Here is a 14,711-nt window from a genome sequence, read left to right on the forward strand (position 1 = left end):
CCTACTCCTGCACCTATTGTCCATAAATTAATGAAAGATATGCAAAAAGCAACAATGATCAAGGATGTTTGGAGCCCACAATGGTCCATTGTTGATAGATACAAAGTGCTGGAGTATCTCGGCGGGACAGGCAGCATCTCTGGAGAACATGGATAGGTGAGACTCTTCCTCAGACTGAGAGTCAGGGGTAAGGGAAACAAGAGATATAGACGGTGATATAGAAAAATATAGAACAAATTAATGAAAGATAGGCAAAAAAGTAATGATGATCAAGGAAATGTGTATGGAGGAACTGCAGATGCTGCTTTACACTGAAGATAGACACAAAATGCTGTAGTATCTTAGCGAGACAGACAGCATCTCTGGAGAGTAGGAAACGCAGTCTGAAGAAGAACCTGGACCCGAAACATCACCCAATCTTTCTCTCCAGAGATGCTGCCTGTTCCGCTGAGTTACTCCAGCATTTTGAGTCTTATCAAGCTCAAGGAGAGGCGTAATGTCAAATAAGGATTTTAAGTTGTACTTGAGTTGGCTTAATTGTGTTCATGTAAAGTTTTATCTGATTTGATTGGATAGCATACAAAACAAAGCATTTACAGCATCTCGACACACGTGACAATAATAGACGAAAGCTAAGACTGTCAAACTTGAGATTTATGCTCTGGATGAGTTTGCATTCAGTGTATCCATGAAAAAAGACGAGGTTGCAGCCCCTGTTAGAATAGTTTAAGGGGGTTTCTCCTCAGGTTCTGGTTGCACTTCAGCCATATGCATATCCTTGGGTGGGTTAATGATGCAACTTCTCAATGTGTGCAAAATAAAGAACTTCATTATATCTATTGACTATTGATTACATTGGCAAACATTCTGTGAGCTGAAGAATTTCTTGTAGAAGACTTCCCTCAAACTAACGGCAGAGATTTCATGACATTCCACCTGCCTCTCATTGGGAGAATGATGTTCAGTAAAACATTTGGAGGGCATTGCTCTGCATGCAGTAGGGTTACTGCCTGATAAACATAGTGAATTTGGCCGTCTCTGAGTCTTGGACAACAACAGCAGAAGTGTCAGTGCAACACTCAACACAACCACCAGGTCTTTACAATGGTTCCAGGCAACATTTTCCATCTAAACTAACTCCAGAGACCTTCGTGTTGTAAGTAGCTTTACTTGTGTGCTGTCTTACTGTATTGCTCTTTAGCCTTGCTTAGAACATAAAGTACTGGAGTAACTCAGCATGTCAGGCAGCATCCCAGGAAGGTAGGAGACTACAAAAAGTGGTGAGCATTGCCCAGTCCATCAAGGGTACTGGCCTCCCCACTGTTGAAGAAATCTATAGGAGACGCTGTATCAAAAAGGCAGCCAGCTCCATCAAGAACCCATATCACTCTGGCCAAAAAAGGATGATGATAATTTCATTCCTGCTATCTGGAAGAACGTAAATTTTAAAAAAAACGGTGACATCCAGGTTCAGGAACAACTTTTTCCCAAAACCGTCAGGCTATTGAACACTATGAACTCCAACTAAACCCCAAACTATTTTCGTTGCACCAGGTACTTTGAGCTTTGTTTTATTTTGCACTATGTTGGGTTTTTTATTCATTGAACTTTTAAACTAAATTATTTTATCTAATGAGTACTGTTTGCAAACCTATGTCATTGTTCCAATTTGGTACATATGACAATTAAACATTCTTTCTCTCATCTCTGGAGAACATGTATAGGTGACATTTTGGTTCAGGATCCTACGACAGACTCTGTATAAGGGTCCTGACACAATACGTCACATATCCATGTCCTCCAGAGATGCTGCCTGACCCATTGAGTTACTCCAGCACTTTGTGTTCAACACAAGATTCCAGCATCTGCTGTTGCTTGTGTCTACATTAGCCTTACATGCCCTGCACATGCCCAGTTTTGTGTAGAATGGACCATGGCTCTGTATAATTAAACAATGGTTGATTCTGCCCTTAATAAACAGGGACCATATACAGTATAACCAGTAGAATTAAATATTTGCAACTTAGAGCAAAAACATTTGGCTCATTATATCTTTGCAAGTTCATTTTCAGTCATCCCATGGTCCTGCTCAACCTCGTTGTAGCCCAACATTCATCACATTGATATTCCAGTCACCAGCTTGGTTTCCACGCCTCCTTCAATCATGTGAGCAAAATTTGCAGGCTTCTTCCCACTCTTACACAAAGAAACAACTGCAGATCTTGTATGCTCCCTTCAGCTTTGCTCCCTGCTTTTCCCCTACGCTCTATTTTATCTCTATGTCCCTCAATTTGTCCCTTTTACAATGCCATGACCCCATATTGCTCCTTATCTCCCTTCTTTGATCCTGCTTTCACCCACTTGCACTATCATGGTCCCTTTTCCAACTCCTCTCCTCCTTTCTCTTCATCAATCTAATTCATTCTATCCACATCCGTGCTTTAAATTGTACTCCAATTGGATCCCAAACTGAAACATTGCCTGTCCATTGCCTCCAGAAATGCTGTCTGACCCGCTAAGTTCCTCCGGCACTATTATGTTGCACTCAAGATTCCAGCATCTGCAAATCTTTCTATATATGAGGTCTGTGCCTCCCCTTTTCCCTGTGGTAAAATATTTAATACTCCAACAATGAGAAGGCATTTCCCTTACATCTCTTAGAATTATATATAATTCTGTAATAACATTGTTAAAGGCCACCAGCAGAATCAAGGATGAGTCGCACCCCAGCCACTCCCTCTTCTCCCCTCGGTCAAGCGCACACCTCTAGATTCAGGGACAGTTTCTTCCCAGGCAACTGAACTATCCTAACAAAGACTATCCTGAACTACTATCTACCTCATTGGAGACCCTCGGACTATCTTTGATCAGAATTTACTAGCTTTATCTTGCATCATCATCATCGTTGAAAACATTAGCGACGCAGTGGTGCTGGTTTCCGATGGGCACGGTGACAGACGCACCGCACATCTCTGTCCTCCATGCAGCTGGCAAGCTCCTCTTTTGTCTCTACACATGCGACTTCCATCAACGTCTTCAGCATCGTCCTGGGTCACGTCTTCCATGGGCAGGTTCCCACAGCACAACCTTGTTTGCTGGTCATTTCTGGGTAGCGGTGGTAGTGACCAGCGAGTCTCATCCTTCTCAACCTGATCTTCTCGGTCAGAGGTGGATTCTCCCCATAGAGCAGGGCGTTGGTCATGTGGTCCCTCCATCTGACATTTTGAACTTTTCTGAGCATTCTGGTGTAGGTACCATCGAGAGACTTGGACAGTGTTCGAGTGAGAGTCCATGCTTCACACCCGTACAATAATATGGTCTCTACAGTTGCATGGAAGAATCTCAGTTTTAGACCCTTAGACATCTGAGATGTCCAGATTTTCCCCATGTCATTGAGGGTTTTTCCTTGCGAGCGCTTTCCGGACCTTGATGTCATAACTCCGAGCTCTGCATCCTCGCTCCCAGGTACTTGAAGTCCTCCACTTTCTTGAGTGATGCACGGCCACTGGTCTTGAGAGGCTCATGCTCACCAAGTTGTATGCCATGAACTCCATCTGCTTGGCACTAACGTTAACTAAACGTTTTTCATGTATTTCCCTTTATCATGTATCTGTACACTGTGGATGGCTCAATTGTAATCATGTATTGTCTATCCGCTGACTGGAGTAGCACGCGACAAAAGCTTTTTGCTGTACTTTAACTCCCAAACTAAACTCATAACCCATACAACACTGTTTCTCGGGAAGTGCTGTCCGTTTTCTGGCCTTTCCCAAGTCTCTGCCACTTGCCGGCCAGAAGAGGGAGCTTGATGAACACCGAGAAAAGCAGATGGAAAGTTGGAACAAAAGATTAAAGGAAAGCTAGCTGGCTAAGCCTCAAGCCGCATCCTGTGCGGATTTCCACACGCAGCTAGGACAGTACATGACCAATGGGTGAGCTGCCAGGAACTAGTTCCCTCTGCTGATCATGTGATATATTAGTTAATTAAATCCAGATTCCCCTTTTCTGTGCATGCACTGACCCAATTCCAAAAATGACACAAAGTGCTGGAGTAAAACTCAGCGAGTCAGGTAGCATCTTTGGGCAACATGGATAGGTGACGTTTCAGGTCGGGACCCTTAGTCATAGAGCGGGCAAACAGGCCCTTCGGCCCGACTTGCCCACACTGACCAACATGTCCCATCTACACCAGTCCCACCCGCCTGTGTTTGACCCATATCCCTCTGAACCTGTTTAAGAAGGAACTGCAGATGCTGGAAAATCGTAGGTAGACAAAAGTGCTGGAGAAACTCAGCGGTTGCAGCAGCATCTATGGAGCGAAGGAAATATGCAACGTTTCGGGCTTAAACCAGAAACGATTTCAGCCAGAAACATTGTCTATTTCCTTCGCTCCATAGATGCTGATGCACCCGCTGAGTTTCTCCAGCACTTTTGTCATCCCTCTGAACCTGTCCTATCCATGTCTAAATGTTTCTTTTAGTACCTGCCTCAACTACCTGCTCTGGCAGCTAGTTCCACACACTCACCACTCTTTGAATGAAAAAGTTACACCTCAGGTTCCAATTAAATGTTTCCCCCCTCACCTTAAACCTATGTCCTCTGTCCGTCTTCAGAATGATCTCATGGTTTCAGATTGAAACAACCCTCTAGTTTGCATCTTATTTTCTGGATACTTATAGTGTGTGAAGTTCTTTGCTTATATTTCCCAAATATCCTCTGGAACTGCCTGCAGTTATACTAAAGTCTCACTGAATTATACATTGGCTTGAGTGTGAATGGTTAAAATACAAACCAAGAACTGTGGCAGGAATTCAGACGGATACAAAATGACAATGAGGTTTATTTTGTAGGATTTAAAACTACAATTGTCACGACTTTATCTAAAATCTTCCCTTGTTCATGAAGTTGGTGAGCAACTTTACACTCTTTTTTTGACCTTGTTCCTCCTCCACCCCCATTTAATATCAGCTGGGCTAATCTATTGCTGATTAAATGGTAACTATATGGTTACCCAGCACACAAGCCCTACTGTAAATAGTCATTCTGTGCAGTTACTCGAAGTGGACCATGGCTCTGTATAATTCAACAATGGTTGCTCCTACCCTTAATAAACAGGGACTGTATTTACAGTATGATCCTTACTCTAAATAAACAAGGTCTGTGAATGCAGTGCCTGATCCTTAACCTGAATAACATATAGAACCGAGTACAGTTCTGCAGGCTCACTCTGCCAAGTAAGACTTTCTAAAATTGACAATGTGAGTTTTGTGCATGGAATGGAAGGAACAGATGCCGGCATAGAACTAGATATGAATTTTATTCATCATTTTCAACCAAAAAGTGCACATCTACAAATGTTAATTCATTGGTTTATAAGACTTGTATCGGGTTGAATTTATTATTTAACAGTCATCCAGTTTTAGTCAAAGCTAAAAATCAAGAAGTTTGAAGATAATGCTTGAATAATAGGCTGTCTAACACATATAGAATGGACATTATGTATACATATATTGTGCACACATTGTGTGGATACTGCCAGTATACAGTATGCTGTATCTATCTATAAAAGAAACGGCATACTATGCATACACCAGCTATATTTTGTACTTAGTGTGCATTCTGTCTGGGTACTGCATGTATACTAAATGATCTGTGTGTACTGCATACATGCTATGTATACCTGTGTACATGTGGATATATACTGCACATGTATTGTGTACCGCAGGTAGATTGGATATGTACTATGTTCACAGTGTGTATACAGACTATAAATTGCATTGTTTCATACATTTCTAATATGCTAACAAATGTAGTTTATTTTGCACTAAAATCTTGGTCCTCCTAGTGGTTGTATTATTACGATGAATTATTAATTCTAATTATTAAAAACAGAATAAATACTATGTGAATCGCTTCTGTCAACAATCGTAAGAGTTTTAATACAAATTGTGAATTCAATGGTCGGCGTTCAGCTTGGATAGCAGAATCACCGACCAGCTTTGAGGGCGAGGCACACTCTCCTTGTCATTGCTCTCTTTGTAACCAATATCCAAGGGAGTTTATGACTTACTTTACGTTTGTGCAGTCTAGCATCAAATTCAAGATGATTGTAGCTTACTTCTGCCCTAACAGTGGTGCTGGGATCTAACTGTGCATGTGAATCCATCCTAGCGGACATTGGGACAGGATTTGGGGTCAATGACTGGACTGGGCACGATTTCAGCTGCTTTTTGGGGTTATTCATTTCTCCCCATGTTAAGAAAATCTTATCGATACTAGTAATCTGCGCAGGCCTCATGTTGAGTATGAAGCCTCTGAGAAATAAATGCTCAATATTCATTGCTCCAGGTTGTTACCGATTTTAAACACAATTTGGTAAGAATGAGAAAAATAGTATTGCATTATTTGCCACGGTCACTGAAAAATAGCAGCAGAGTGAAGGGGCCATGTGCGTGGTACGATCCAGATTAGCAGTGAAAGGATCTGTTCACTTTCCAAACACTCAGCTGCGTGAAACTGCTTTGTTAAAAACGACATAGGGCAGGTTGGTGACACTCCCGTCCATTCCACACTGTCACAATGAGTTAAAATGACTCCGAGAGAGACAGCGGGATTTTCAATGATACCACAATCCAAGCCAAAGCTCCACGTGGAAACGTCCGGCTGGAATCACCGGACTGCGAAGATAACCAAGGGCAATTTGCCCTTTCTCTCTAAGCCAGGGGTCACTGGGAATCGATCGAGAGCGGGAATCTTGGCTGATTTTCTTTCTCTCTGAGCGAGGCGTCACTGGTCATCGATCTGGAACAGGAAAGCTGGCAGATTTCCTTCCTCTCTCTCTAAGCCAGGGGTCACTGGATATTGATCAAGAGCAGGAACTCCGGCTAGCTTCCTCTTTCTTCAACCAGGGCACACGGTGAACAGTAACAGCAACCTAAGTTATTTTATCTCTGTCTAATCTGAAGATGGGTAGGTAACTTGAAACTCCCCAAATGAAGTCAATGTTGACCTTAGGAAACATAACAAAATACAATCTGTCCAAGTTCAGGATTAACTTTACAAGTTAAGGTTTTCCAGTCGGGTTTAACCAGGGATAATGCCAGTGTGGCTACTGGCAAGAAACGTCACTCAACCTCAGCCATTTCTCACAGTCTGAGTAAATTCTCTCTCTTCTGGCCCAATGCATCGCATGTACCAGCTTGACTTCTGTGACTGCTACACTTTAACAGAAAAAAACAACAGCTAAAATACAAAAAACGCATGTCATGTAAACGTCTGGCTCACTTCTAACTAGTTAGATCTTAACTATGGCACAAACTCAACACTGAATTAGTTCTATGTTCTTAAGACTATAAATCCACCAGCCCTACCTCCCATTAAGTCACCTACAAATGGGATTGCAGAATCTTTGGGGGCTTAATCCCTACCCTTAAATGTACACCCTGCACACAGTTTAACAGCACCACCTAAACAGTGATCTCTACCCTTAGAAGGTCGAAGGCAGGAGGTACATTGAAATGTAGATTCCCCTTCACCACACAGGGTGGCACAGTGGTGCGGCGGTAGAGTTGCTGCCTTATAGCACCAGAGACCCGGGTTCGATCCTGACAACGGGGGGCAGTCTGCACAGATTCTCCCCATGACCGCATGGGTTTTCCTCCGGGAGCTCCGGTTTCCTCCCACATTCTAAAGACGTGCGGTTTGTAGGTTAATTGGTTTCTGTAAATTGTCCCCAGTGTGTAGGATAGAGCTAGTGTATGGGTGATCACTGGTCGGCGTGGACTCAGTGGGCCAAAGGGCCTGTTTTCACGCTGTATCTCTAAACTAAAGCACACACCGTCCTTCATTATCACTGAGTTTAAATACCCAAATTCCCTATTTACAACACCATGGTAGCACCTTCACCACATGGTCTACAGAATGGAAGTACGCAGCTCAAAAGCAATTAGGGATGGACAATAAAGGTCAACCCTGCGAGTTTTACACCTCTCGTGAATTAATGGTAAAATGCATCAACCATTGTAAACCAGTCAGCAGTCAGCATTGCCTGATACAGCAACACAAATCCTTGCAACAAGAGAGGATTCACGCAAAGACCATTAAAAGGCATCTCTTTACATCATCAAAGCCCAATGGATTAAGAGACAATGTCAAAATGGATACCAAATTGCTAAAGGACAGAAAAGTGTGGTGATGAATAGCTATTTTTCAGATTAGAGGTTAGTGTTGTTCCCAAGAGGACGGTTTAGAATCAGAGTCATAAAGAGATACAATTGAATATTCGGCCCACTAAATCCACACCGACCATCAATGATCATCGTTCTTTGTGACATGTATTCCTGACCTAATACTGAGTACTTGGGATATCTTTTCAAAGATGTGCAGATGAAGTATAGTTTAAAGCACAGTGAACAGAGAGTTCTGGAGGAGTCTGGTGAAAACAAAGATACGTGGCAGATTAGATTTAACAAGGGGAATTATGAAATTGTGCTTTGAAAGGGTTTGTGCTTTCATGAGAAGTTAAAGGAGCAGGGGGAACATGAATGTTTATACACAATTTTGTGAAAAAGCTGGGACATTGAGAGATTTTCAATTACAAATGGAAATGTAGGGAACAAAAAAACATGACATATCATTCCCTAGACATCAGCTGGAGTTCTGGGTCCATTTGAAAGCCCCATATTTTTAAAAGGAAATCCAGTTCAAACAGGGGTGAAATTTTATTGGACAGGTCCAGGGGATTGAAGACTGGTTATTTACAGAAGATTAAAAAAAGCATGTTATCTTAGAGAGTTAATAATGAAATAAAAATGAACCGCAGATGCTGGTTTAAACCAAAATAGATACCAAATGCTGGAGTAACTCCGCGGGTTCAGGCAGCATCTCAGGAGAAAAAGGATGTGTGATGTTTCAGTTCGGGACACTTCTTCAGACTTTTTTCGATGGTTGTCCAAAATCATGAAAGGTTTTGAAAGAGCAACAAAACATTCCTCGTAGGAAAAGGATCAATCGGTGGAGAAAATAGATTTAATGTGATTGGCAAAGAATCTAAAGGTGTAAGAAATATTTCATTTTGCTGGTTGCAGGCATTTGGAACGAATGCATTATCTAAGAGGGGAATGGGCGGAAATTCACAGTACATTTTTTAAAGGGTTACCCACTTGGCCGTCATTTGCACGCCATTTACGCGACCTGGTAGCGCGGGACGGGCGCATGCAGTGGCGTGGAGGAGTGTAGAGTTGTGCGCGGTATCGCGCAGCGCGCCAGGATTTCGTCCTGTACGAAATCTTCGCGCACCACCGGCCTGTCGCGTATGTGGGACAGGGTGATGTTTCGGGTCGAGATCCTTCTTCAGACTGAAACATCATCCATTCCTTCTCTCCAGAGATGCTGCCAGTCCCGCTGAGTTCCTCCTGCATTTTGTGTCTATCTTCAATTTAAACCAGCATCTGCAGTTCCTTCCCACAGATTAATTTGGTCTGCAGCTTGCTACTTTTCATTCCCCTCTTTTTTTGAATAGAGGCACTACATCTGCAGTTTTTCCAATTTCTAGCACCACTCAAGAAACTGGAAAATTTTAGAAAATCACCATAAATATCATAAACTGGGTAAATATCATAAACTGGGTATTCAAATTACGTCACGCACTCCAGACGGATGTGCGGACGCATGTGGACGCGTGCGACATTCACTACCGGCCTGTCGATTAAATGACGACCAAGTGGGACAGGCTCTTTACAGCGCAAGAGACCGGGATTCAATCCTGACTACGGGTGCTGTCTGTACGGAATTTCGTACCTTCTCCCTGTGACCACCTGGATTTTCTCTGGATGCTCTGGTTTTCTCCCACACTCCAAAGACGTACAGGTTTGTAGGATAATTGGCTTTGGTAACATTGTAAATTGTCCCTAGTGTGCAGGATGGTGCTAGTGTGTGGGGATCACTGGCTGGCGCAGACTCGGGTGGCTTAAGGGCCTGTTTCCGTATTGTATCTCTAAACTAAAACTAAATGACATTGAAAATACAATCAATCCACCGCATCAATGTAGCTGGGTATCTGTTGAAGAGAGTGCAACGAGGCAAGGGGTATCTGAATGTTACAAGAAGGGTATGGGGATGTTGTATGTAAGAGATTTACTGAACATAAGAGTTTATAGAGCGATATGCGGGGTACATCAGAGTGTACACAACGTATCAGAGCCATGGTGAGGAGCATGCAATATCTATCAGTGTTATAGTGTTAGATTTTGTTGTGTACCACTGCGTTATAATGAGTACATGCATGGGTCTTCTCCCACATCCTAAAGACGTTGAGGTTTGTAGGTTCACAAAAATGCTGGAGAAACTCAGCAGGTGCAGCAGCATCTATGGAGCAAAGGAAATGGGCAACGCCTCGGGCCGAGGCGTTGCCTATTTCCTTCGCTCCATAGATGCTGCTGCACCCGCTGAGTTTCTCCAGCATTTTTGTGTACCTTCGATTTTCCAGCATCTGCAGTTCCTTCTTAAACACAGAGGTTTGTAGGTTAATTGGCTTCTGTAAATTGTCCCTGGTGTGTAGGATAGAACTAGCGCACGGGGTGATCATTGGTCGGTGCAGACTCGGGGGGGCCATAGGGCCAGTTTCCACACTGTATCTCTAAACTAAACTAAACTATAAAGGGGAGAGTAACAGTGAGGGAAATGCAGTGAATGTCAATGTTATAGTGAGGAGTGTACAATCTATATGAGAGTGTTACAGAGAGGGTCTAGTGTAAATCTGTGTTACAGTGAGGAGTGGACTGTCTATTTGGGAATCCATTACAGTCGATATGAGAGTGTTTCAGTCTATATGAGAGTATTACAATGAGGGGTCTGCAGTGTATATCTATGTTACATTGAGGAATACACTATGAGAGGTACAGAGAAGGGAAGTGTATACTATATATGAGAGTGTTACAGTCTATATGAGTGTTACAGTGAGAGTTTGCAGTGTATATCTGTGTTAGTGAGGAGTGTCCACCGTCTATGTGAAAGCGTAACAGAGAGGAAGCAGTGTAAATCAATGTAACCATGAGGGCGGTGCAGTCTGTCTAGGTTGTTAGAGTAAGGAGTGTGCAGTGTCTATCCGTGTCATGTTATGCCATTTGTAGCATGTCAAAGTGCTACAATGATGAAGATGGCATAATATCATAGTGTCATATATAAGAATACATAAATTGTCATCAAGGCATGGCATTTACCTGTAACCCCCTTCAATCCGACCCTATCATTCAATAAGATTGTTCTGATCTTTTACCTTATCTACGCTTTTCCACTTAACCTACATGTCATTAAATGCCCTCGGCGTCCAAAATTCATCAATCTCAGCCTTCAATATTCTCAAAAGCCGAGCCTGTAATCCCTCTGGAGTTGTGGATTCCAAAGATTCACATCCGGGTGAAGACATTTCTTCTCATAGCTGTTCCAAACGGCCAAATCTTCAACCTTCCTCAGAACTCGTGCGAGATCAGTTCTCTTCCATCCAAATACCTGCAAACACGGGCCAATCTCCTGATGGATTAACCCCCTCCTCCCCGTGAACGGGAGGGATAGCCTCACCTCCTGAACTGTGGTGATGGGGAGGGGGTGATACGGGTAGAGACAAGGAGCATTTCAATAGTTCTGAGGTCAGGCTGGTTAAAAGCGAGTTCAAAAATAAATTGAAGGATAACTCAGAAAGAGTCGCAGGGACTTGTGCAGGTGGGTGTTTAGGAAGTGGGATGGAACTAGTGCAGGGCTGAGAGCTAGGAACTAATTTTCCATTAACCAGACTTGGATCAAGTGTTTGTTTACAGGATGGTGCTGTTGGGCTTTCAGCTGGCTGAGCCCCGAGGGAAATATCTGGAACTAGGAGCGAGGGAGCGGAAGGGAGGGTGATGGTAAGGGAGCCGGGGTTAAATCAATGGGCAGAGTGCTGCGTAGCAGGGATCGAGAATCCAGCTGCACCATTCAGGACTTTTCCTCTTTCTCTGCGATTTTAGCCAGACCCTGGCGCAGATCGTTCAGTTCGTACAGCTTGACGTCGAGGATGTCGAGCAACTTGCGGGCGTCGTGCTGGACCCTCTCTCGGTCGTTCACGCAGTCCACCAGGGTCTGCTCCACATCCTGTAGCTGCTGCTCCAACTCCACGTTCCGCCCCTCCACCTCCTGAGGGGGGAGATGGGCAATGGTTAACCTGTGAGGCAGCGTGTCGAAGGGAGGGGGGGGGGGGTGTTGGAGGAAGGTGCTTCCAGCTCCCTCCTGGATCCCCTTCGACCACCCATCCCCAACACTCACCCCTCCCAACCTTGCCCATTCAGTACAATTCCCTGCCCTCATCCTTCCCATGTCTGTTGCTGGCCCAATGACCTAGGCTCCATGATCTCTGACCCTACCCCTCTCAATGGTCTCTTTATTATCACCTGTACCAAGGTACAGTGAAATACTTTTTTTTTTTGCAGACAGCTCAGCAAGTCTATCACCATACTTAAGCATCACTAACTCCCTATATTTAAGAGGGAGTTAGATGTGGCCCTTGTGGCTAAGGGGATCAGGGGGTATGGAGAGAAGGCAGGTACGGGATACTGAGTTGGATGATCAGCCATGATGATATTGAATGGCGGTGCAGGCTCGAAGGGCCGAATGGCCTACTCCTGCACCTAATTTCTATGTTTCTATGTTTCTATCACCCCTTGGTTAATACAGAATGTACAGAACAGTCCACTGAGTCTATATGCAAGATGCACCATTTTATAGTCCCAGCTCCAGCTGGTCACAAAGGCCCATTGGGTGAAGGCTGGAGCTAGTGTATGGGTGACCGCTGCTCAGCACAGCCACAGTGGGCTGAAGGGCCTGTTTTCATGCTGTATAAAGCCTAAAAGTAAAGTCTAAAGTCATTATCCTTGTATTGCCACATTGTGCCAGCCCCGGCATTACCCCCATGTCTCTCCCCCCTCCCACTCCATATTAACCATTGTGGTACTGCTTCACTACCCCTGCCATATCTGTCCACCACATGTGATCATTGTGATGATCAGCCATGATCATATTGTATGCAGGCTCGAAGGGCCGACCCTAATTCTATTGTATGACATGCAGCAGGTACCAGGCACCAGCACATGCTCCAAGGTGCTCACATTATGCCTGCTATTGTCTCAGAACATCCATTCTCACCCACTTCTATAAATGGGCCATCACATAAGCCCCCTGTGACTGCCCTGTTACACCTACGACTGTGCCCCCCACAACAACAACCGCATTCAAATTTGCTTGCCCTACTGTGGTCGGGGGAGACCCCTGCCACATTGCTCTACACTGATCTGCACCCTACCTGCAGTCGGAGCAGGGCTTCCTCTCGGTCACTTTCCAACTCATTCACATCAGATTTTTGGCTCCTCAATAACTGGATCTCCTGCAAGAAACAAAACACTTGCTGAGAGTTCAGCACAGTTCCGGCGTGACCACAGCCCAGCGGCATGAAGATCCCATGTGATTCTGCATGGGTCAGTGCTCCCTCCCACATCTCACAGCAGACAGACTGGCAGGGTGTGGTACAGCTGGCAAGGCAAAGACACAGTGGTCAATACAGGGGTGGACATGTATCATTGGATGATCAGCCATGATCATATTGAATGGCGGTGCAGGCTCGAAGGGATCCGAATGGCCTACTACTGCACCTAATTTCTATGTTTCTATGACATGCAGCAGGTACCAGGCACCAGCACATGCTCCAAGGTGTTATATAGCAGGACGCACACACACAAGGACATGCAGTCTATTGTCACATGTCAGAACATGCAGCATTCTGTCACGTACCAGAACATGCCACATACCATCACATGCAATGGGCCATAACACACACCCAGGATACGCAATATCCAATCACATCCCAGGCCACACAATGTCCTGTCAAATGGCAGGATATGTGATGCCCCATCAAATGCTAGGACACGCAATATCCCCTCACATGTGTGGACACGCAGTGCCCCATTATATGCCAGGACATGCACTATCCCACCACACATGACGACACATGATGTCCTCTCACACGCAGGACATATGAGGCCCCTCATATGCCCGAACATGTAATGTCCTGTCAAATGCCAGGACACATGACGCCCTGTCACATGCCACGACATGCAATATCCCATCACACATGAGGACACGCGATATCTTGTCACAAGCAGGACATGCGATGTCCCGGCACACGCCACAACATGCGACAGTGCGGCTTATCGAGTTGCGGTTTGTGCCCCAAGTTACCTCCTCTTTCTCCTTTAACAACGTCTCGAGCTCCTCCACCGACTGGTTGAGGTCCGTGTTCTGCGAGACAACTGTCACGTTCTCCACACCCTGTGACTCCAGCTCAATGACCTGCAGTGCGCGGGCATAGCAACACAGGAACAAAGCAGCAGCATTAGGCCACTCAGCCCCTCCAGCCTGCATCAGCACTCAACATAATCATTGCTGATCTGCCCCTGGCTCTCATGTTTCTGTCAGTTTCTGATACACCTCATCGCTGCTTCCTCCCTGCCCCAGCTCTCCCCTTACCATCCAGTAATCTCCTCCATCCACTCACTGCCCCCCCCCCCTCCCCATCTGGTGGAGCTTCTGCCTCACAGCGCCAGAGACCAAGGTTCGATCCTGACCTCAGGTGCTGTCTGTGTGGAGTTTCCACATTCTCCCTATGACCAGGTGGGTTTCCTGCGGGTGCC

The 14,711-nt window shown here is 44.8% G+C and overlaps 1 protein-coding gene across 1 annotated transcript in view; it reads right to left on the reverse strand.

Annotated features, from left to right (window-relative positions):
• Positions 1-5,298: 5,298 nt before the first annotated feature.
• LOC129711086 (homer protein homolog 3-like) overlaps positions 5,299-14,711 on the reverse strand; it is a 39,017-nt gene continuing 29,604 nt past the window's right edge. Inside the window, exons 7-9 of the mRNA XM_055658469.1 lie at positions 14,260-14,370; positions 13,328-13,408; positions 5,299-12,165 (exon numbers count right to left, since the gene is read on the reverse strand). Of these exons, the coding sequence (XP_055514444.1) occupies positions 11,968-12,165; positions 13,328-13,408; positions 14,260-14,370 (390 nt within the window). The 3' untranslated portion in view covers positions 5,299-11,967. The remainder of the gene's footprint in view (positions 12,166-13,327; positions 13,409-14,259; positions 14,371-14,711) is intronic.

The sequence above is a fragment of the Leucoraja erinacea genome, chromosome 29 (assembly GCF_028641065.1).
Source record: "Leucoraja erinacea ecotype New England chromosome 29, Leri_hhj_1, whole genome shotgun sequence".
NCBI lineage: Eukaryota > Metazoa > Chordata > Chondrichthyes > Rajiformes > Rajidae > Leucoraja > Leucoraja erinaceus.